The sequence below is a fragment of the Peromyscus leucopus genome, chromosome 5, assembly GCF_004664715.2.
Source record: "Peromyscus leucopus breed LL Stock chromosome 5, UCI_PerLeu_2.1, whole genome shotgun sequence".
Classification (NCBI taxonomy): domain Eukaryota; kingdom Metazoa; phylum Chordata; class Mammalia; order Rodentia; family Cricetidae; genus Peromyscus; species Peromyscus leucopus.
The window spans coordinates 124,210,739-124,234,881 of record NC_051067.1 but is presented as its reverse complement, the minus strand read 5'-3'; the positions used below and the strand labels follow the sequence as shown (position 1 = coordinate 124,234,881).

Here is a 24,143-nt window from a genome sequence, read left to right as displayed (position 1 = left end):
AACTTATTTAACCTGAGTTCAGTTCCTGTACCCATTGTTAGGCCATTCACAACTGCCTGTAATTTCGGCTCTAGGAAATCTAGAGCCCTCTCCTGGCTTCTGTAGGCACTCAAACATATGAAAACACACACACACACACACACACACACACACACACACACACACACACCTTAAAAACAATACACTTTATTTAAGCAGAATGAGCTGGATGGAACTTTCAGGGCTGTTGGAGCAGCCAGTGATTGCTGCCACCTCCTGGAAGATATGTGAAAATTAAGGGTGGGGCAGTGGTTACGGTTTCCTTGGCCAGCACAGCCACCTCTGCTGGTCTGTCCATTCAGGGCTGCTATATGCCCTTGTGTCTTGCTGACTGGCTGCAGCTTCCTTCCCCTTGTCTCTTATTTCTTATAGTTTGTCTTCATTATTTAAATTTAAATATGTCTACCATATTATACCAGGCTTATTCTTGTGGTGTTGTTTTATTGTCTGGCTTTGAACTCATGTTCCTCTTGTCTTGGCCTCCAGAGTGCTGGGATTAACATTATTACCACACACCTGGATCACTAGGTTTGCAACTGCTATTTGTTTTGAAAAAATTACAGTAGTTAGGAAAGTTGGTCCCACTTTGCCCATCCCTGGGCTCCCAGCACCTCCGTCTCAGGTTGTGCAGTTTCCTGTTGACCTTTACCACCTAGAGAGCTTTTAGAAGCCGAAACCTGTGACCTGAGAGAGCCAATGGTGGTACAGGTGGCTGCCTCCCTTTCCAGAGCTGATCTGCACCTTCTAAGTCCAGGCCTTTCCTGCCCGCGTGGGTGTGCTGCCAGCCCGGGTACACGGTCTATGTCCAGAGAAAGAGGTCCAAGGCATGGAGAGACGGTCTGTGCTGCTCTCTTGGTCGCTTCTCCCAGCGTCTTGTAAACCAGTAACACCCAGCTGTGCACGAGTAGTCGGTCCTCAGTGGAGCGAGCTCAGGGGAAGGTGGGTGGTATGTGCACTTCCACAACTGACGCAGGCTTCACCCTCTTCTCTCTCTCTTTCTCTCTCTCTCTCATTCTTTCTCTCCAGGAACTTTTAGGTTGAAATATGCCCCTCCAGCAGAAAGTCTGGACTCCACGGACTGATCCTTTTTTTTTTTTTTTGGCAACAGAACATTTTATTAAGCCATGAAAAATCACATAGAGAACTGAAGTCAAGTTGCTATGGAGCCATGGAGACCTAAGGAAAATCACATAGAAAACTGAAGTCGAGTTGCTGTGGAGCTTAATATTTTTAACCCAAAGGTGCTTTACTTTACTATACTGGATAGAGAATCTAGCATAGAAGTGTGTCAAACTCGATTTCATTGCCAAAATCCTAGTTTGGAGCTTGATATAAGGACTGCCTAGTAGACATCTCCACAGCAGTGATGTGGCCACCACACCGTTGTTGCAGTATGGAGACCTGTCTCCTGAAGATCGCTGGTCCTTCTAGGCTCACACATAAATTCCAGGGCAGCTATGCACGACCTGAGTTAAGACTGCAGGTCGGAGTTCTCTCAAGTGGAGTTCCCCAGTCGGATCCAAGACCCCTTTGGGCTAGGAAGTGCCAACTGGATTTTGCTGTTTCCTAGAGTGGGAGCCTCATGTCTGGCTTCTTAAGGATTGCACTACCTGACAAGGACCCTTTCAGTCTGGGAGGCAGACTCTTCTGGGACCCGACAAGTAGGGGACTCCATCAGTGGGCATTGGAGTTGGCACCAGCAGGCTGCTCGGCCTAGTACACCCAGAGGTCGCAGGGTGTCCTTCTGCAGACACTTGGAGCAGTTCCAGGTTTTTAATATTTTTTTCTGTAAACAAATTTACACAATATTAGTAGATAAGACATAGCTCACTCTTGACAACTTCGTTTCTAAGGGTCCAAGTCCCAGGGAATCCAGTCACCGAGGCTTGAGACCACCCCTCCCATTGGTGGCTTTGAGCCTGCTCTCTCCAAACAAGAACCAACTCCTGAGGACATGGGAATGACTCGACTTTGTGAGTTGGCTTTGACCGATGCTCCTCATTCTTCAGGAAGCTGGCAAGTTGTCGTGTCTCAAATGGCTTCCCCCAGGACCCCAGCCCCAGAGCTTACTGCTGATGAATTTACACTTGAGACAGACATTCAGCAGTAATACAGTCCTGTGATTTATGAACAAGACTGGAAACTGTCAGCTTCTTTTGTGGTAGGCTGTGTGTTGATAGTTAATTCCGTTAAAATTGCCTGGAAAACTTCAGTAGAGAGATGCAAGACTCCTCGAAACCACTCACCAGTTAAAGTCCAGACCAGGGGTGGGGGTGGGTCCTCACTCCTCAACAGGGTATGAACGTTTCAACCCACCACAACGGAAGCATGAGGGGCTTAGACCTTCGAGGTTAAAGGGAATTTTATGCTCAAATAATATTTAAAATGCTGAAGCCTTCGGTGTTAAAAAATTAATGGTAAGATCTTGCCAAGGATTTTCCAGCTTCGTATTTATGGAGAAGAAAATCTCAGTCCTTAGACCATTCTTCAGATGGGACAATCACCCTCATGCAAAATTAGTGTAAATCACAAAATACCCTATAACTGGAGGCGCTGTGATGCAAGGTTTCATATTCTAAGATGGGCTTTCTATCCGTGGAGACCCACACGGAAGGCTTGAGTGTTGTCGATTCTATGCAATGCAGGATTGATAGACCTCTGTTCTGTCCATGGCACACAGTATCACATCTGTTCTGAGGTGATGGTGATGAGGCGTTAGGGGATGCACTGTTGATCTCTCACTCAGTAACACTACAAATGTCAAATACAAGAACTGACACAACTTTGCCTTAAAGAGCACCAGACTGGGATTGGTCGCATTGTGTTAATAAGGAAGACTTAGAGTGTTCATTGATGTTTACGATTTTAATATTTCTGAAGGCCGTTACAGTGGCCTGGATATGTGCTGAAAGCCAAACTTTTAAATTTTTTGGTTTTTTTAAACAAAGAAATATTTTAAATAAATCCTATTTCAACACAGAAATTGTTGAAAACTGTCTCATAGCAAAAGAAAAAAATCATATTTAAGTTTTTTGTTTTGTGGTCAGTATAGGGAATGGAAGTGTCTTGTTACCCTTTCAGCTGTTAACCTGAAAGACAGTCTGCTGTGGCATCTCCCACATGACTTGGCATTCAGCTGAGGCAAGTGAGCCCCAGCACCATCTCCGCTGTCCAGACAGAAGTCTGTGTCTGGAAGCCGCCGGTTGTCTTTGGAAGAGCTTGTGTGGTGTGGCATTTCTGTGAAGCCGGCAAGGATTGTATCACGCAAAGGAGCATGCACAACATGGGATCGTGAGCAGATGTTTGTGGGTGGGGCTCACTCCCATAGCCTGTAGAGGCCATCAACATGGCCAACACTTTCACTGGGAGACTTGTTACACACCAAACAGACCAGCCCTTTCCAGTCATTTTCCTAAAACTGTGTCAGGTGGCAGTGGTACCCAGGTGGGCATAGCCCCGGGACTGCGGCGTCAGTTCGAATCCTGTGTTAACATCTCAGGGTAGGAAGTGGGATATTCAGATAGGAAGGAGGGCACGATGTTATGACAAAACAGCTATGTGACCTTTTTGTTGTTTAAGCAAACTACTCAATTTTCTACCTTCCTTTCTAGTTTTTATTTCATGCTTGATAGCGAAAATTGAAGTGTTTTAATGTTGAAAACTCCTAACTTCTGAAGAGCACTGAGGAGTGGGAGCTAGCTCTTACAATAAAGACAAAATACTTCTTCAACATATATACGGTTGGGTATTAGGAAACCAGCGGCATGCTCATCTCGCAAAGATGACAGCAGCTGGCCTGTTAATGCAATAGTTAGCAGCTTCCGTGTGGAGCTCGTCAGGCTTCCGGTCCTGCGCGCAGGTCAGCCTGGGGTGTACCACGCGCACATCAGAGGCATTCGCAGTGGCGGTACCTTCGCCTACATGTGTGCCATGACAGTCCCTTGAGGACAGCCCGATGGGAACTGGGTCTCTCCGCACTCCGTCCCTGTCACTCTATCTTGCTTCCCTGGCATTTGGTCTGACACATGCTAGTTTTACAGCCAGCTAACGGGTGACATTACTTGCTAAAGTCTTAAAAGGTTGTAGGGACTCTGTCTGCTCAGCCTCATCCCCAAGGGCAGTCTTGGGGAGCCTGAGCAGGGAGAGCTGTCCTTTCCAAAGCGTAGATGACTCCCATAGAGCAAGTCAGGTGGCCTAAGAAACCATGGGGTCCAGAGACTGGACTGCTGGCTTGTCCGAGTTTGACTGAATGCAGCACCTGTAGTCAACACTTGGCAATATTTCAGAAAACCACATACTGTACTGGCAAGGCCAGGTCCAGGTCACTGCCCTACCACAAGGCCGGCAGTGGCCCAGCCCTCAGCACAGGTCAGTTCTCACGCACACACACAGAGGAGATGTTGGTACCAAGACTGAAACCTTCAGATTCTATTGGGCATATTTTCTTTTTAGGAATGAAGGACAATTCTCCCCATTTTTGAGCCATTCTTTTGTCAATTCTACAAAATTGCATGTAACTTTATAAATATTTTTAAAAGATATAGTTTTGTAAATATTTAATATTCTGCTAATTTGATTTTGAATTGTAAATGTCAAGTATTCTGTTTTTGGGGTTTTTATGTTTTATTATACTTTGTTAAAAAGGAAAAATTGTACATTTTTAGACTGTTTTTATGAGTAAATTTAATGTACGGAAAATAAAAATTAAAAAAAAAACTCAAGTGTTCGATGTCCCCAGATGTTTGTCAGAGGCAGGACCCTTTCCCAGCTCAGTTCTCCTCCAGGTGAGGCACCTTTTTCCTTTGCTCCTCCAATTTCCAGGACTCTTGGGCCCTGCTCTGCTTCCTGCCAAGGTTCCCAGCTTTGAACAGTGTCCTCCCCACAGTATAAATATTTGACTGGGTTAAACATGTTTCAGCTGCACGATCTTTGACAGTTGGAACCCTGGGATGTGAGATGGCCGACCTGGTCTTGCAGAACGGGGACCTGGTGACAGCGCTGGTGAGACTCACTTGCCAGTGGAAGCTGAAGTTGCTTCCACTGTCTCCCAAGTGTCAGCAGCTGTCCGTCCACATGAGTAAAGCCGCCCACCCCACACTCATCCTTTGCTGTGCGTGCTCTGGTGGGCAAGGCCATCGTGTGTGTTACTACCACAGCTCCAACTTGCATCCTGACAGCTGGCAGATGAGTCAGCTATCCAGAGAATTTAAAAGCAGGAACTAGTGGCAAGGTGTTGACCAAGGAGAGGAAGATGCCCTCCCCCTCAGCACACTGCAGGGCCCAGTTCATACGCTGACACCATGAGACAGCTCTCAGGACAGGTTCAATTGTGCCTTTATTCACTTAGTGCATCGAAGTGTACAGGTGTCCTATAAATGGAGGCCGCCCATCTGAGCAGCATTTTTAAAGCAGTATTACAGGAATCCTTATTGATCGCACCGTAGTTATAAAAACCGGGGACATAATAATGACGCACACAACCTACACGAAACAGGGTAGTCAGAATATACATGATGTGAATAAAATAACAAATTGAAAGTTAGCAAGTGGACAGCTGCATGCAGGGAGGGGGAGGGGTGCTGTAAGGAGCTAGGGTAGGAGGTGGCTATGTTGGTTTCCCTCCACGACAGCAGGCAGTTCTCACTGAGATTCTCAGATCACAAAGATGAGTGAGTGACCAAGGATGGCCTGAGTGTCACAGTGGACCACATGCAGGTAGCAGGAAGCAGTGGTTTGCATTAGTTGGAACTGGCCATGGATATCATCAAGAGCATGTGTCTGTCTCCTGCTGCTGTTGACTTCACAGCTGACATCTAATGGACTGAGGTGGCGTGGGAGAATCTCAACAGCTCTCTGACAGAACTACTCTTACAACGACAGTTACACACTGACACATTATCTGTAGCTGTAAGCCAAGTGCAGATGGGAGTGCATTTCAACTTCAGAGTTCAGTCTACTGTTGGACAGCTGCAGCCGAATGCCTGCACCGCACACCTGCCTGCTCCCCTCCCTGGAGCAGGGACGGGCCAGACAAAATCCAAACCAGTTGAAAAACACTTTGTCTGCAGCCTCTTAAGAACCAAGCTGGACCAAGCAACCCCTTGTTCAAGGCTGGACCTGGCCTCTGAGCAGTGGTGAGTGCTGTGGTACCATCTAGAGAGCAGCGAATAAGCTTCCCTGCACCGTTGAGGGTGAACGTGGTGGTGCAGCTGGGGGTCAGGACCAGGCTACTTAGAGCTACAGCCTACATATCTGACCTGTGTTGGTCAAAGCCAGAGCCCTGGGGGTCCTCTGCTAGACAACCCGGGCCTAGGGACCGCTTAGGCAGACTTATCTACTGAGTTGAAGCCCTTTTAGAGAAGGCAGCAGATCCCAGGAAGAGACTGCTCCTGATGATGCTGTTCCATTTTAAATCCCTACTGAGGAGAAAAATGTCAAAAGAACTTGGTCTGTTTTATTGGCAACTTAGGATGCAAAGTATTTTATTTTTAAACTTCTAAAGTTTGAACACAAGAGAGCCTAGTTTAAATGAGTTTCCAAGCTGAATGCGCTTGCATGGAGCTCAGTTTCTGGCTGACAAACAGTTCCTAACACCCTAGGTGGGCGCCTACGTTCTGATCTGTGAGTGTGAGCTGACCAGCATCCGCTGGTAACGTCCCTTTTTTCCTTGATAAGGGCTTAACAAACATTAGGCATTGTTTTAGTCTTACACAGCCAGTGCTGTTCCAAATGTCTCCTGGGAGGCATACACCATGTACAGAAAGCCGTCTTCATCCTTCTCACTCTCGTACACTTCAGAAATGGGCGTGGACACACTAACCATGCTGTGCCCGTTCACCAGGAGGAAGAAAGCTTGATTGGCGTTAAGCTGTAAGCGCCTTCTGTGGAGAGAAGGCAGTGGGGAGACTGAGATTGCCATACTGTGAAGAACTTGGGCCACTAAAAACACAAAACAAAAAGCCAACCCACTAATCTGGCACAACTAAGCAAGCCCACAGCCCTCTCCTTAGCATGTTACAGCCCTCTTAGCATGTTACAGCCCTCAGCGATGGTTGGGATCAGGAGGGACTGACTCTCTACCTGACGCCAGTTTGAAACTGTCATCCAAATAGCCATCTGTATTCAAAATCTACAACTGGCCATAGCCAGTTTGCTTTCAGGTTGCTGCAGTTCTGAGTCCACATTCTCTTACTAACTCTCACTGTCCACAAGCTTAAGTATTCCTGACAGTTTACTAGGATAGGGATCTCACATGAGCCAGCAGCAATCTAGTAATATTTCAAAGAATCGTCGTACAGTGTATATGTCCACTTTAGCCCCTCAGATGTGATGGCTTCTATCAATATGCTAGATGACATTCATAGCTGTCCTGAGATACATGCAGCTGCAGGGGGAACCGCCTGACTTACAAGGACATAAAGTAGGAGGGACCTAAGGCTGGCACCAAGATGGGGAAAGGAGAAGTGTCACTCAAGGAAACAGGTAAGAAATGGCCAAATACCTAATTATCTTGATGAGCTCACTCATGTTCACGTGATCAGGTACAAGGAACTTGGTTTTGTCCAGGACGGGCAGTTGCTTCTCACCCTTGTATCGCTCTATTATCACCTGCAAAGGCCGGAGAAACTTAGCAACAGGTACAACGCTCCCCATGCTGTGGCCAGGATGTGCTATGTAGAGCTGGGCCCCCAGTCTTCCATTAGCTTCCCCATAACACTCCTGTGACCAGCATTCATTCACAGCTCTGCCTGTGAAATGTGGCACAGGACATGTACTGGCCACCAGGCACCCTTTTTGTTGTTGAAACTGTATTGCTAGGATTAAAGGTGTATGTCACCATATCCGGCTGTTTTTTTAAAAACAGTTTTACACCATAGCCCAGGATAGCCTTTAACTCATGGCTATCCACCTGCATCAGCCTCCTAAGTGCTAGGATCACAGACATGAACCTCTTCATACCCAGTAATATATACAGCTATAAGTTTTATGGATCAGATGGCTATGAGCTGCCATGTGGGTGCTAGGAATCAAACCCAGGTCCTCTGTGAGAGCATCAAGTATTCTATGCCACTGAGCCATCTCTCTACCCAAAACATAATTTTTAAGAAATGTTAATAAAAGCAGCCAGGTGTGGTGGTGCACACCTTTAATCCCAGCACTCAGGAGGTAGAGGCAGGTGGATCTCTGTGAGTTCAAGGCCAGCCTGATCTACAGAGTGAGATCCAGGACAGCCAGGGCTACTACACTGAGAAATTCTTTCTCAAAAAAACCAAACAATTTAACAGCAACAACAAACCCAAAAATCTAGGTATGGACATGGGGCACATGTATAATCCCAGTATTTGGAGGCTGAGGCTCACTGCCTCGAATTATGGACTAATCTGGATTATAGAGACCAGCCTTAACACCAAAACTACCCAAAAAGCTGCTGTGAAGATCTGAGCATTGACTGGCCTTAGAACCTTAGCACACCAGTTTCCAAGTGCCATGTATCCACCCAGAGAACAGAAATCCCTGCCTGGTCATGGAAAAAGGAACACGGCAACATGCTTCTGGAGGGAAAGCGCCCGTCTGCACATGACCTACATGTGGTTCCTCGAAAGGCCATCTCTCAAAAGCTGCCATCCTCATTCTTGGGAGATTGAAAACTTCATCCTGTGGATTGCTCAGAAGCTTGGAATCCACAGGAAATGCCAGCTGTGGGTGCCACATACCTGGGTTTATGAGGCAGACCCTTCAAAAGTACAGAGTCGTTAAGGACATGTAAGAAAGACTGTGGCACTCTTCTAGAAGGTCATTAGTGTGGGAATGTTAGAGGGCTGTCCCTGAGCAGGTTCCAGCCCCTTGTTGGGAATCCCCATAATGAAACAATCTTCTAAGCATATCCGGCTCCCTCTCCATTTTTTTTTTAAAGATTTATTTATTTATTATGTATACAGTGTTCTGTCTGCACATATCCCTGAAGGCCAGAAGAGAGCGCCAGATCTCATTACAGATGGTTGTGAGCCACCATGTGGTTGCTGGGAATTGAACTCAGGACCTTTGGAAGAACAAGCAGCGCTCTTAACCTGAGTCATCTCTCCAGCCCATTTTTTTTTTTTTAGATCTGAGGACTGAACCCACCACTGAGCTAAATCCCCAACCCCCCTCTCCAGTTCTTAACTTCTGCTTTTCCTTCACTCTCCAATTTGGGAAGATGTATACAGGTCATGGTGGAAGACATGTGACTGGTTGGTATGAAACAGGCCTCTGCCCTCAAGGTTTCCAGCCTGGAATGCCTGGGAGCCAGACACTCTGGCCGCTATTCTCAACTAGGCAGCGCTGAGCCTGGCTCTCACACTTGCTTGGTGTCACAAGCAGGTCAACAGCTGAGTTTCTCAAATACCCCACGCTGCTGTAGAAAGGAGCTGCTGCTGTACACCCAGCCCACAGCCTTGCAGGAAGTTGCCTGCAGATCCTGGCAGGCTCAGGCGGCTGTGTTTCCTGCAAGTAGGTCGGGCAGGCAGTCCAAATGAAGGACTGTTTCAGTTCAGGAAAAGCTCCTTACCGGGCCCTGCCCAGGAAGCTTTACCCCCATGTGAGGACAGACTGGGAAATGTCCAACCATTTAGAACAACGTGTCCCACCTCCCCCACCCCTCCCTCTTTGACTTGTCCCTTTGAGAATGGTATGATGGGGCTGGTGAGAAAGCTACACAGAGAGACACCTGCAGCACTTGGCACTAGGGCTCCCTTCTAACCCAGGGACAGCTGACATCCTGAGAGGCTAAGTCCTCTTCTACTGTGAAAGCGGCAGGACCCGAGAATTCCTCCCAGAATGTGGGGACTGGTGTAGAACATGAGACACTTTGAACCCTGGCCTGTCCATGCCTGACTTCAAACCAGGGAACACGGCGTAGGGGTACTGATGGCTGTCTGTCAGCAAGACACTCAGTAAGGGGCTCAGTCATGTCCCTTCATCTCCTGCAAAGCAGCCACGCCACCCTGAGGACTGTGGAGTCCCACAGAAGTCATCCTTGTTTCCCTAGCAGTGACGGCTGGAACAGAGTTTAGTAGTCACATGCTCAGGCCCTGGGTTCAATCTGGATACCACGGGGAAAAGGAAAAAAGCTAAGTTCTGGCCCACTTGTCCCTTTCCCCTTCGACAGGCACAAGAGCAACAAGTTCCGATACAACAAGTTAGGAAGAGAAGCATGTGGTTAGGTGGGTACACAAAGCCAGAGTCCAGGGGCTCCTGCGGGGGCAGGGGGGAGCTGTCCTGTGGGGCCAGAAGTATCGGCACAGCCACAGTAGGACCTACCGGGATCTTGGTGGGGTGCTGTTCCCGTATGAGCCGGACATCTTCCACTCTTTGTTCTGCAAGAAAGAAGAGACACAGTGATATCAGGGGCCATGCTACCAATTCCTGCTGGTGACGGTCCCGTATTGAGGCAGAGCAGCAGTGGGACACCTTTCCCTGGACTTCGGGTACGGATCACATCTCACCCCTGAGCATGGAGGCAGTCAGTGGGCCCAACAGCAGGTCTATCAGGCAGTTCAACACAGCCCAGGGTAAACCCTCATTTCAAGGGCCTGCAAACCCAGATGTATAGCCACACAGAGCAGGTTAACTGTAACCTGGGAAGAAGGGGGTGTCTTCCGATCTCTCCTGTGCTGCGGGCCGCAGGAATATCATAAGAACTCAGCTGGTTATGGTAAAGTCACTACCTGAAGGGATCAGGGAATTCCTCCACAGGAAGCCAAATCCCAAGGAGTTTTGTGTGTTATTTGGCTTGTTATAAATCAGCTGTATTCTGTTATGGAAATCATGTGTGCCTTCATAGTTTTCCCAGTTGGTTTTTTCCTTAGAAGGGCTAACAGTGTGGACCGATCACTCTCTAGACATACACATTCCAGGAATTTGGAGAACAGCCTCAGGAAAGGCTTTCTCTGGAATCAGATTATCTCCCTTGGCCACTTTCAAGGACTACAGGAAACACCGCCCAGGTGGGCGCCCAACTTGCGAGGACTAACAATGATAACAGCCCACCTGCAAGTCTCCTGACTTAAATTCCACATGGAGACACCGCCTAGGAGAGGTGGACATTAAGTAATAGCTTTACACAATTTAGCTCGGACCCTCCCTTTATATACCGAGACTTCCAGGGCCCAGGACGAATGGAAGAACTAGATGGGTAAGAACTTGAGAGGAACAAACTGAGATGGGGAAGAACTAGATTGAAGGGCTAGGAGAGAGGACTAGAGGAACAAGATGGAAGATGAGGAAGAGCCAGATGAGGAAGAACAAGATGAGAGAGAAGGAGATGGGAGAGGAGCTGATAAGGGAAAGAACTAGATAGATGAGAACCTAGAAGGGACAGAACTAGATGAAGGAATTAAGATAGAACCTAGAGGGGACAGTAGATAAATATAGAGAAATCAGGCAAGAAAGGAGCTAGACATGAGAGCAGAATAGAAGCTTAGAGACTATCACAGAATAATAAAGTGTATGAACTAAGGAGTTTCGTGTACATAGAAATTATCAGCTGGTTGTAGATTCTTCCCAGACCCTGGGGACTAAGGAGGGACTGGACCCCCATAGTCCCCGATACTCCTGTCAAGTTTTGTTAGTTTTTCAGTCCAACTTGGAAAAACCAAGGACTAATGCAATTTTCACTTAGCACTTCTGGTTAAGGAAGGGGAGCCACTTGGTACCATTCAGGATTTGTTTCATTTCTTCTCTGAAATGGTCTATGTATCCCAGGCTGGCCTCAAACTGCAGACCCTCTTGCCTGTGTCTTCCCAGTGCTGAAACTAGAGCTGTGCACCTGGGCTACAATGTTTGACACTCTCTCAAAACCCCCTACCCCAAATCCAAACCCCATAGTCTGCTGATGAACACTTTTCCTGAGAATAGCTCCATTTCATTGTCTGGTTTTGGAGATAGTCTCTTGTGACACAGCTTGGCCTCAAACTCATCACATAGTTAAGGATGACCTTGAACTCCTTGCCTCCACCTGACCAAAGCCGGGAGGCCAAGCGCCAGTCTTATCTTCATTTTCAACACTGCACCAGGCTTTCTATGCTAACAGGAAAAAGCCCACGACTCGGCCATAGAGCTGGAGACACGTCACTCACGAAGGAGGAGGTGGCATTAAGCAAAACAAAACAGAACCATGACACTTTGGGTAGGACTCATGGTGTTTGCAAACAGTGTTGTGAAAAATCTTGAGAAGGCTCCAGAAAAAAATGATGCTGTGGCCAACATGACGGACAAATTTCTGTATCACTGCCAACTGCATGTGGGTTAAAAGAACTTTTTGATCACCTTTTAGAAAGGCCATGGAAATAATTCCTGTGTTAGGTGCAATCACATGGTTTCGCTCCCATGTTCCTAGCCAATACTTAAAATCACCCCAGCTGGGCAAGCTTCCTTTTTTGGTTTTAAGAATGCTAGGATTAAAGGTGTGCACTACCACCTCCCAGCTTGAGCTCTTCTTTTAAAAATAAAAATAAAAATAAAAATAAAAACTGGGCGTGGTGGCCCACACCTTTAATCCCAGCACTTGAAGGCAGAGACAGGAAGATCTCTGTAAATTCAAGGCCAGCCCAGTCTGTTTAAAATAACCAACCACCACAACAAAGAGCCAACTAGTTAAGACGGGAATGCTCAGGCAGTCAGATTTCTTAGAGTAGGAACAGTTTTTACCTACAATTTGAGAAGGAAAAGAACGGGCCAAAGGGCTCCACCAGAAACTACGATGTCACTCTCATTTGTCCCAAAATAAGGCCCCAAAGGGGAAGACAGGAAGCTTTTGGTTTTGCTTTTTTTTTGAGACAAGAGTCTCTCTGTGTAGCCTCAGCTGTCCTGGAACTTACTCTGTAAACCAGACTGGCCTCAAACTCAGAGATCCACCTGCTTCTGCCTCCAGAGTGCTGGGATTAAAGGCGAGCACCACCACTGCCCAGCTATTAGTTGTCTTTATTAAATAAAGTAAACAAGGGACAAAACTGATGGCCCGTAGGACTTGCTCAGCCTCTGGCTACAGGGACAGTGAACTGGAGTATCCCTGGAAGAGTGGGGACATTCAGGGCATGCTAGGGGCATCTATAAGCAGACAGCTGCTCAGAGGCCAACAGTTTGTACTGGAGGAGACCGGTCTTTTAACTGTAGGACATATCTATCATGCCTCTCTCCAGACACCAGCCCATGCAACCATTGACAGTTTCAGCCTCTCAGCATCCCAAGTGCCTCCCACCCAGGTCTGTAGAGAGATGACTAATGACCAAATAAAAAACACAACATGGCAGTGAGCTCCTACAGACGCCCAGCAAGGTCCAGGCTTAGGCTCCTTTCCTTAGCCTCTGGGAACAGGAGTCGCAGGAACAGATAATCAGTGGGTAGAAGTCTAAGTATTGTTTTTTCTAGTGCCTGGAAGAACAGATGCCACCCCAACCCCCATTACTAAGTTATCTCTCTCCATTGGGCCCAGCCCTGAGCGACAGCTTCAGTTCCTGAGCCACCTAGGTTATTTTGTTTGTTTTGAGACGGGGAGGGTCTCACTATGAAGACCTGGCTAGCCTGAAGTCAGGCTGGCCTCAAACTCAGACAGGCCTGCCTCTGCCTCCCCAGTGCTAGGATTAAAAGCTTGATTGACATCTAGTTGAATTTGATGGGAATCTTGCCTCCAGGAGACGGGTCAGTCCCTGGGGCTATATATTTTGGCCCAGGACACAAACTTCCCTAGAGACACAGGTTCACTGGTGCTTAGGACCATCCTGAAAATAATGAGCACTGGGTGGGAAACAGGTTTGTTGGTAAATAAATGGGTCACCCCAGGGGGATGAACCACTTTTGAGAGGAGTGAAGCCTGAATTAATGTCATCAGTTTTGTTTGTTATTTTTTTTTTTCCCCAGACAGGGTTCTCTGTGTAGCGTGGCTGTCCTGGAACCTGCTGGCCTTGAACTCAGATCTGATCCGCCTGCCTCTCAATCAGTTTTAATTTGAAGTTGGTCCTGTCTTTCTAAGGATCTGTAAGAGTGCCTGGCCTCCAGAATGTCTTAGTCCCCTTTCAGCACTGGGGATGATGGCTACTTACTGGAAGTGCAAGAATGTATGACAGAAAGCTAAAGGGATTCTGCCACTAGGCGGATCCTGAGCTTCACTGCCCTAGGCTAGGCCCCACCCAGGTTCTTCAGCTACAAAGGGTCTGTTTGGAGTGAGCCCTACATCCACCCAGTAAGCATCCCCTCAAGGCAGATAGGAGACTGCAGAGCTCCACCAATCTAGATACTTTAAAATGGAGAAGCAAGACTGGTGTGGCCTCCACAAAGGGGCCGCTCCAAACAACGTCTGTATGGCACACCTCTAAACTCTGTGCCCACAGTCAGGACCACTAAAGTCAGAAGCAAGGAAAGCAGCAGTCATCAGATCCCCGCGTTTTCTTCAGAATGCTGGGGTACGGGGAGATGAGGGCGAACTCGGGGAAACCACCTAAAACGCGTTCTAAGTTAAAGACGGATGGAGCTTTGGAGAGTTTACCCTCGGCCACTCTGGGGATCCGGGTTCTAGTTAATGTGCACGTCTCACTTTCCGAACTCCCCTTACTCCTTTCTTGACAACTGTTCCAGAATAACTAGACATCACTACAAGCAAATTGAACAGCTATCAAATTTCCGCTAGTAGACAAAGGCCAATCTCTCCTACACAAACGTCCCCAGGCGACTGTCCGAGCGGAGGCGGCGGGGTGCTGTCCCGGGGCTTGCGGGCGCCCGGACCTGGGGCCCACTAAAGACACAGCCGAGAGCGCCGCGGTACGGTCCCCTCCGCCAGTCGGGTCGGGTTTCCTGTCCCGGAGGGGACGCCCAGACCACCGACGACCAAGGTGACGCGCCGGGCCCGGGCGACCCAGGGGACTCAGCCCGCAGGGATCGCGAAGCTGGGGGATGGAGAGGGAGACCCCACCGGCCCCTAGCACGTCCCGGCCCCTGATGACACCACCGTGATCCCGACCACCACCCCTCCCGACACCACCCGGATCTCCCACCCCAGGGCCCGGGGCACGCACCGAAGCTGCGGCGCTGCTTGAAGGTCTTCTCGGACGGCATGGCGCGGGAGTCCTGGGTCGGAGGCTCTAGCTCCCGCGACGGCGACTTCCCTTGTGTCTCTTCAGCCCGCAGCTGAGTCAGGTGACCCGCGGTACGTCAGCGAGGGCGGGACCCAGGGCGGCCCCGACAACCGCCATGACTGGAGTGGCGGAATCCCGGGCGGGGCGGGGCGCGCGCGTGCGTGCCAGAGGCCAAGGAACGGTCTGTTCTGCGCGTGCGCCAGCCACGCTGGGCCGGTGCTGCTGAGCGTCAGTTAAGGGGCTGCGCCTCGCTGGAGCGGGTGCTGGAGCCCTAGAGAGCTGCGGACATCCTTGCCCCTCTGCCCACGCATGGCCCAGCCGGTGTCCCAGTGCCCGCCCCTTTGCCGATGTCATTTGTCATCCCCTAAATTCTCAAAAGCAAACAAAAAACGGCCGACTTGAAGTCTTGCCTGCTAAATAATCTTTACGTTTACGAACTCCAAGACTTCTTGTTGAATCTGATATTATGGCTCCTTCCCCTGCGTGTCCTGTACCGCCACTAACACAAGTACGCACTCCTAGGTTGAACCTGGAGAAAAGCAAGGTCTCAGGAACTTCAGACTTGTCGGGGTAGGTCAAGGCCAACTACGTGTTCCAGCAAAAGTTGATGACCCCACCTAGGGTTCAGCGTGTCCGTTTTCCCTTCCTATAAAAGCCCCTTTGTGTACCTGAGCTCCTGAGCATGGACTTTGGGGGACATGGCTCACCTAGACTTCCCAGAGTGCCAGCCCATGTGTAACCCTCATTTCCTTCCCACCACCTCTCACGCTTTGGTATGTGAGCAGTCAGAGTCCTGGAACACCAGCAGAAGCCTGATCCAGCCATGATCCACCTTGGAAAGTCCAGGACAGTTCTGTCTGGAGACCTTTACCTCAGCTGTCCCTTCACTGACCCCTGGGTGGCTTTACCACAGGCCTGCCCCCACTTTGACGCCTGCTGACTGCCTCTGCTGCTGCAGAGACTGGGCATGCGCACTCCTCAGCCATGGCTGCCTATGGTCTGGGGCAGGTTTCAGTCTCATTAGGCCGTGACATGACCTCAGCTTGTCAGCCGCAGTCTTAGCCTCAAGTTCCCTGTGAGGGGCACCGCTGCCTTCCCACTTCAGCTGGAAGAGCAGGTGACCGGTACAGAGTGCAAACCAGCAGTGTTGAGCAGCCATCCCACCTCTGTGTGATGCCGTGTGTGTGCCAGCCCGGTGCCCTTGCAGACTTACTGCCTGGCACTGCACCATCCCTACCCCCGGAACTTCCTCCTCTAACTCTGGAGACAACTTTCTTTACATACTGTTTGTCATACGGATTGACTGCCTTATACATCGATGTGAACAAGAAGCATTCAAAACATATTACTGAGTAAAATCACAGAGGGCTGTTCATTTTTGTTGGTTTCCACTTTGTTTGCAAACTTGAGGGCTGATGTTTTGAACGAGACTCCTGCACTGAGGTCCCCAAAAACCAGACTAAAAGTCAAAATGGAAGCCAGGTCTGGTGGCACAAGGCATGTCATCCTAGCACCCTGGAGGCTGGAGCCGGAGTATCAAAAGTTCAAGGCCACGTTGGGCATGGTGCATAGACCTTTAATCCCAGCACCCAGAGGACAGGTGGTCTGATCTCTGTGAGTCTAAGGCAGCCTGTTCTATATAGCAAGTTCCTATGTAGTGAGAACCTATCTCAAAAAGGGGGGGGTAAATTGGGGGGGGGGGCTGGTGGGATGGCTCAGTGGTTAGGAGCACGGACTGCTCTTGCTGAGGACCTGGGTTTGGGTCCCAGCACCCATGTGGCAGGTCAACTTTAACTCCAGCTCTAGGGGAATCTGGAACTCTATTCTGGCCTCCTCAGGCACCAGGCACCTACATGGTGCAGTGTATACGTACAAGCAAACATTCATATACATTAAATAAAAATCTTTTTGCATGTGTATTTTTTTTTTTCAGAGTTGAGGACCCGGGTTTTTGTTTGTTTGTTTGTTTTTTAACGATGGCTTTCTTTGTGTAACTGCCTGCCCTGGCTGTCTTGGAATGCTCTCTGTAGACCAGGTTGGCCTTGAACTCACAGAGATCTGCCTGCTATGTCTCCTGAGTGCTGGGATTGAAAAGTATGAGCCATCCAGCCTCGCCCATTGTAACCCTATCTCAAAAGATAAACAAGGGGCTGGAGAGATGGCTCAGCGGTTAAGAGCACTGGCTGCTCTTCCAGAGGACCCGAGTTCAATTCCCAGCAAACACATGGTGGCTCACAACCACCTGTAATGAGATCTGGTGCCCTCTTCTGGCTTGCGGGTCTGGAGAGATGGCTCAGTGGTTAAAGGAGAGGATGTGCCTCTCCTCCAGAGGACCTGAGTTCATTTCCCAGCACCTATGTCAGGTATGTGGAAGTCTAGATCCAGGCCAGAACTCCTGCACATATATGCACACAATAAAAAAAAATTAAAAAAAAAAAAGATAAACAAGAAAAGAATGTAGCCACAGCCGAGGGCGGATAATGGCATACGCCTTTAATCCCAGTACTTGGGAGGAAGAGACAGGCAGATCTCTGAGTTCGAAGGCCAGCCTGATCTACAGAGCGGGATCCAGGACAGGCACCAAAACTACACAGAGAAACCCTGTCTCGAGGAGAAAAAAAAGAAAGAAAAAGAACGGAGTCACCTAAACTAAAATTGATGGTCCAAACATAAAACTAGGATGGTGCGCACACCTTTGATCCCAGCACTGGGGGGACGGGGGGGGGGGCAGGCAGATCCCTGTGAGTGAGTTCAAGGCCAGGCTGGTCTATAGAGTGAGTTCGAGGACAGGCTCCAAAGCTACAGAGAAACCGTCTTGAAAAACAAAAACAGGAACAAAACGGAGGAGGTGGGCACGGTGGCCCACACCCTTAGTCCAGCCCCTGGCAGGCAGAGGCAGGCAGATCTAGTCTACATACTGAGTTCCAGGCCAGCCAGAGTGTCAGAGGGAGAACCTGTGTAGCAGGTCTCAGGCAAAACAAACACCCAAAACAGGAGCTGTGGAGGAGCCACATCTCCCTGCAGGCTACTTCAACTAGCACGGAAGGTTTCTTCTGCCTCTAGCCCCTTCTGAGGAGGTCTGGTGTCAGCTGATCAGTCTTCTCTTGTCTGTCCCCACCTTTGAAGGAGCAGGACTTGGAAATGGGCAGCCTCACACTGCCGCCTGCTTCAGTTTAGTTCTCTTTTGCTTGTTTATTTATACACTTACTGATCGATGCTTTCCGTAGCCTATCTCTGGCTGTAAAACCCACCTCCTGCACCTGGCTCAGGAGAACACAGTTCTGGTGTGTGGAATGAATTGTTGCCTCAGAACAAAAAAATAAAGGAAATGAAAGTCTTCTAGGTCCCAGGGAATGTAACCGAGTGGTAGTGGTCCCAGTCTGTACAAGACCCTGGGCTGAGCCGTAAACTACAAGAAAAACCAACTTGTAGCTTTGTCCCGACGACAAAGGAGCTCTTGTTTTTCTGGGTGTTTACGACGGTGAGCCTTGCCTGCTGCAGCCTTCTTGACTTAACTACTATTGTGTATGTGTAAGAAATGAGTTCTCTCTCTTTTTTTTTTTTTTGAGACAGGGTTTCTCTGTGTAGCTTTGGAGCCTCTCCTGGAACTCACTCTGTAGCCCAGGCTGGCCTCGAACTCACAGAGATCCACCTGCCTCTATGATTTTTCTTTTTGTTTTTTGTTTTTTTTTCTTTGCCCTGCAGTGGTGGCACTTGGCATTAATCCCAGCACTTGGAGGCAGAAGCAGGCAGAGTGTGAGTTCAAGGCCAGCCTGGTCTACAGAGCAAGTTCCAGGACAGCCAGGGATACACAGAGAAACCCTGTCTGGGAGAAGAAAAAAAAAAAAAAAAAAAGAGAGAGAGAAGGAAAAAGGAGAAAGAGGAGGAGGAGGAAGAAGGAAAAAGAAATGGGCTGTCTTTTTCTGTGTTGCTGAACTTCACAAAATACAAGGAAAGGAAATGTCAGATCTGACTTGTGGCAATGGGGGAAGGAAAAGAGGGATTTTTGGCTTCCCCCCCACAACCCCGGAATCCCAGGCCTCTGGCTTATCAAGGAAGGGTTGCTCTTTTGTTTTTGCAATGCTGAAGTCTACACCTTTGAAAGCTGCTTTGATGCCACCCCAGTTCTCATTGCAGTGTGAGTCTAGAACCATCTATCCCAACCCGATGCTGTGAGAAGAAAACAAACGGAACCCAGGGTAGTCAAATGAGGCTTTACAAGTCCCGCCCCCCAGGAGAATGGCGGTTTATATTTACAGAGTACAGATTCTACTCAGAGCGGGCTAACTTTTCTTCGCACAGAAACACAAGAAGCAGACTTGTGGAAATTTGCAAACAGAAGTATGCCTGAGTCACCTAAGAGATTCCAGTTCACCGGAGTCTGTTTGGTTTTCTTTAGTGGAGCAAGGAACTGAGTCAGGGCCTAGCGCTTGCTAGGCAAGTGAACCAACACCCTCAGTGGTGGAGTGCCTGCCCAGCTTCCAAAACACCCTAGGTTCCAGCTCCAGTCAAAACTCAAAAGATGCATGGCTTATATGACACATAATTGATTTATTTTGGATATCCATTTATTTTTATGTCTATGAATTTTATCTAAATTCCTGTACACCATGTATGTGCAGAGGCCACAGAAGCCGGCATCGGATCCTCTGGAACTGGAGTTGCAGACCGTTCTGAGCCACATGTGGGTGCTGGAAATATAACCCAGGTCCTCTGGGTGCTCTAAACCTCAGCGGCATCTCTCAAGCCTCCACAGTATAATTTATTTTTAGTAATATGATTTTTTTCTCCGAGTCAGTCCACATACAGTAGAAAAGCAAGAACACAACGTTTCTACAGGTTTATTCTGTTTACTCAGAGAACTTTCTGGTGCTTTTAAATTTAATCCCAGCACTCTGGAGGCAGAGGCCGGAGGATCTTTGAGTTCCTGGCCACCCTGGTATACGCATAATGAGCCCTTTTCTAAAAACACAAAGTAAAAACAAGCGTATCAACCAAACATTCTCGAACCCAGGCGGTGGCACCTTGAAAAATTCCCACCTCACTGCTTATTCATATTCCTAGGAGGTAGATAAGATGAGGAAACACCTGGAAATCAACGCTGGCTTGCACCGATGAGCCTAGGCTGGAACCTGGGCACTCCGGAACGTGGAAAACCGGAAGCCAGAACACCAGAAGACGGGAGGACACTTCCGCCCGCAGCACAGAGCCGAGGCGCCACACTCAACATGGAGGGCGCGAGGGGCCCCGGGCGTGCGCAGAGCTGAGGGGTCTGCGCACGGCCCGCCCCGCCCCTATCTCTTTCTGATTGGAAGAAACCGCCCATCAGCTTTGTTGTCTAAGAAGCTATTGGCCAGCTGTGCAGTCAATCTCAGCTCTTTAGAACAAGTAAACAAGAATTGCTCAAGAACGTCTAGGGGAGCAGGGCAATATGTTAGGCATCCGAGTCCGCCGGGGACAGCGGCCTGGGGAGACCTCTGGGCCACTGGGACGGAATTGCGTCGTCGCTCCGTCCATACTCCGCCGGGCCGTTCATTCTTGCAAGGTGGTCGTGCCCTGGCTCCCTCCTGGCGCCTCCCGCACTTTGTACCACTCTGCACTTGCGCTTCTGACTCCTGGCACCGATAAATAGACGCTTTCCACCATTTACGTATTTATTATTTCAAAAGTCTAATACTATAGCCTGGACTGGCCTGGAACTCGCGTCCTTCCTGATACTTTAGCCTTCTAGGTTCTGAGATTACAGGCATGAATCATGATGTTTACCCAAAGTACACCCTTTTTCTTTCTTTTCTTTTTTCTTTTTCTTTTCTTTCTATTTTTTTTCTTTCTTTCTCGAGACAGGGTTTCTCTGTGTATCCCTCCCTGGCTGTCCTGGAACTCGCTCGGTAGTCCAGGCTGACCTCTGTAGACTTAGAGATCTGCCTCCCTAGTGCTGAGATTAAAGGTGTGTGCCATCACCGCCTGGCAAAGACAACACTTTTTGCTTTTTTTTTTTTTTTTTTTTTTTGAGACTTGGTTTCAGGTAGCTTAGGCTTGACTTCCAACTCCAAGTGCAACCCAGGGTGAACTGATTCATCAGTCCCCTTCTCGCAAGTGACTCTCTTCCTCTCTCTCTCTCTCTCTCTCTCTCTCTCTCTCTCTCTCTCTCTCTCTCTCTCTGAAATACTTTAGAGGCAACCCACTGAAAAATACACTGTTCTATTTTCCTATTTTCTCTAACACATCACTGTTGCAAGCCTGGTTACTCTTCCGTGTAGTTTTCCTTCTTTTTGTAGGAATGTGAGGCTGCAAAAGCATCTTAAGTATGACACACCAATCCGGAGAGGCCCTGTTGTCACCAGCTGGGGTCTCTTGCCTTCTTCCCCAGTCTGTGCCGGAGTCTACACTGCTCTTTTTCCCTCCTGGCCAGGAACCATTGGTTCCTTGTGTCTGGTGTCCAAGACTGGTTTGCTTTGCAAACCCTGCGTTCTGTCCTCTCCTTCCCTTTAGGAGTCTTCCTCCCCTTCAGGGTCTCTGTTCTATTTTTATGACCTAGATTACATACACACATAACCTAGGGTCCACATATGAGAGAAAACATGCGTTCTTCATCTTTCTGAATCTGGCTTATGTTACTTAATAGAATTACCTCCAGTTCCATCCATTTTCCTGCAGACATCATAACTTCATTAATCTTTACAACTAAATAGAATTCCCTTGTGGACATGCACATTTTCCACATCCATTCTTTGGGTCTCAGGGCTGTTGTAAACAGCTGCGGTGAACACTGTGTAAGTGTCTCTGTGGCATGTGGACTTTGGAGTCGTTCAGGTTTGCACCCAGGAGCGGCATGCCTAGATAGTTCCATTCTTAGATTTTTGAGGAACCTTAATACTGATTCCCATAGCATCTGCATCAGTTTCCATTCCCAATAGCACTGCAGAGTCCCACCATTTTCTTTCAAATGCCCCACTTTTATCTGAAAAAGAACTTGGTTATATGTAGAGGTATCTATGCAACAGAGATTTAGAAATTTTCTGTACTAAGTTTTCACCTGTGCCTATCAAACGCTAAACCAAAACAAAATGTGTTTGGTAAACCAAAACAAAATCTTGCATCTTCATCTGCATCCCACGCTGCACTGGAAGCCTGAGCTGGCTTCCCAAAACACCACCTTCAGGATTGCGTCATCTCCGTGGTCCTGGCTCCGTCTCTTGTTTCATCTGCTCAGATTCCATTCTGGCCTGAGCTGCCTTCCCTGCCTTTCTGTCTGTTCAGTCCCTGCTTCCTGGCAGGTCTTTGCTTTCCTATCTTCCTGTGTGTCATTGCCTGGCATAGCTCTCAGCTTACTTTGCTAAGTTAGTATTTAGCAAAAGCTACCTCTTGTGTTTTCCTCCTAGCTAACTTCATTTCTTTATATATGTACGTGTTCTTCTATATTTTTTGTAATTTTTCCTCCATATGTTTTTTGTTGTTGTTTTGGACAAGGTCTTGCTATGTAGGTCTGGCTGGAACTGCTTGCTACGTAGATCAGGTTGACCTTAAACTCACAGAGATCTGCCTGCCTCTGCCTTCTGAGTGCTGGGATTAAAGGCAGGCTCCACTTCTGAGGTCTCACCCGTTTTCTTCGATATTTTGGTGTTGGGGAGTGAATTCAGGGCCTGTGCACTTACTGTAATCAGAAATGCTGCTTCCCCAAAGATCCTTTCTGAGTCTCCAAACAAAATCCAGTTTCCTCCCTGATCATAAGCATCCCTATACACTGATTAATAGAGTTACATATGCTGTGTAGCTTTGTGTCTGTCTATCTGTCTGACAGTTTTTAATTGCAGAGTTTCAGAAGTCACATTGTAAACAGAGGCACATTTATTCTTCTAAAAAGGAAAACTTAGCCAAAGTATTTTATGTTTTGTTTTAATAAGCTCTCAGCGCCTCTAGGGAAGGGTGTGCTGTATTAATCCTTTTCTGCCCAGCTCCTGTTACTGATACTGTGGGTGGATAGATTTGTTGTCTGTATTTCTTGAGACAGGCTGTCATCTGTAGTCCACTGAGTTGCCTGCCTCAACTTCTGTTATGTGTTTGGGATTGCTCAGAGATTAGCCATGACCATGAATAAATTTTTAAAAGTAGTTGTTATTATTCAATTATTAGATTTATATTTATTTAATGTATGTCACCATTTATTTAATTATCCTTATATTTATATTTAATTATTTATTTATACATTATTATTATTATTATTATTATTATTATTATATATAGTATATACAGAGAAACAATAAGAGTTTCTCTGTGTAGCCCTGACTGTCATGGAACTCTCTTTGTAGGCTAGGCTGGCCTTGAACTCACAGGTCCACCTGCTTCTGCCTCCCAAGTGCTGGGATTAAAGGCGTGTGCTACCACTGCCCAGTTCATAAATAAATTTTAATAAGAGGAAGCTTTTTATTTCTGGCTCCTGGGCCTGAGAGCGCTTCCAAGATGCAGTGCCTAGCCATATCAACCCAGTCCTTTTAAAGGCAAAAAAATAGGATTACATGTATTTTGTCTATTTATCGGCAGGGTCTAGTTTTAACATATATGTCTTGTAGTTGTCCGAGTCATTGAGCAGAGTAAGAAAATTTGACTACAAAAACAGAAATATCGGGTTAGTCTTATGACCTACTATCTTGCTAGAACAGCAAATTCTACAAGATCAGTCAATTTAAGAATAGCCTTCGGAAAAAAAAATAGCCTTCAATGTCTGGGAAAAAATTAAAGTGGATTGCTAGGGTATAGCTTGTACAAGCTAGGGGCTTAACATGTAAGAGGAATTTTTTTCTTAAAAAACTTTTTAAATGTAATGTTAAACATCACACTTCCACAGTGCTGGGATTACAGGAACCTGCCACCATGGCTGGCTTTGTTTTTGATCTTGAACAGGCCAAGATGTAAACAGAGCAAAGATCACATTTTGGGATGGAAGGGTGCTCAAGGCAGTAGTGCCCAGTCTAATCGGGCAGCTGCAAAAGCTGATGC

At 47.8% G+C, this 24,143-nt stretch overlaps 2 protein-coding genes across 5 annotated transcripts in view; one reads left to right on the top strand and one right to left on the bottom strand.

Moving 5' to 3' along the window:
- Zcchc14 (zinc finger CCHC-type containing 14) overlaps window positions 1-4,765 on the top strand; it is a 58,239-nt gene extending 53,474 nt beyond the window's left edge. For 2 of the 4 annotated variants that reach the window (XM_037206321.1, XM_028880813.2), the window contains one exon: window positions 1,066-1,176. In XM_037206321.1, the coding sequence (XP_037062216.1) occupies window positions 1,066-1,121 (56 nt within the window). In that variant the 3' untranslated portion in view covers window positions 1,122-1,176. Of the gene's footprint in view, window positions 1-1,065 lie in introns of all 4 variants that reach the window. The other 2 variants (XR_003735748.2, XM_028880815.2) reach the window with 2 other exon arrangements.
- Window positions 4,766-5,357: 592 nt separating this feature from the next.
- Window positions 5,358-15,249, bottom strand: Map1lc3b (microtubule associated protein 1 light chain 3 beta). The gene is made up of 4 exons (XM_028880817.2): window positions 15,087-15,249; window positions 10,339-10,394; window positions 7,541-7,647; window positions 5,358-6,920 (listed from the first exon to the last, which is right to left on the bottom strand). Exons 1-4 carry the CDS (start codon window positions 15,124-15,126, stop codon window positions 6,746-6,748), a joined length of 378 nt encoding a protein of 125 aa, XP_028736650.1. The 5' UTR covers window positions 15,127-15,249; the 3' UTR covers window positions 5,358-6,745.
- Window positions 15,250-24,143: the final 8,894 nt, after the last annotated feature.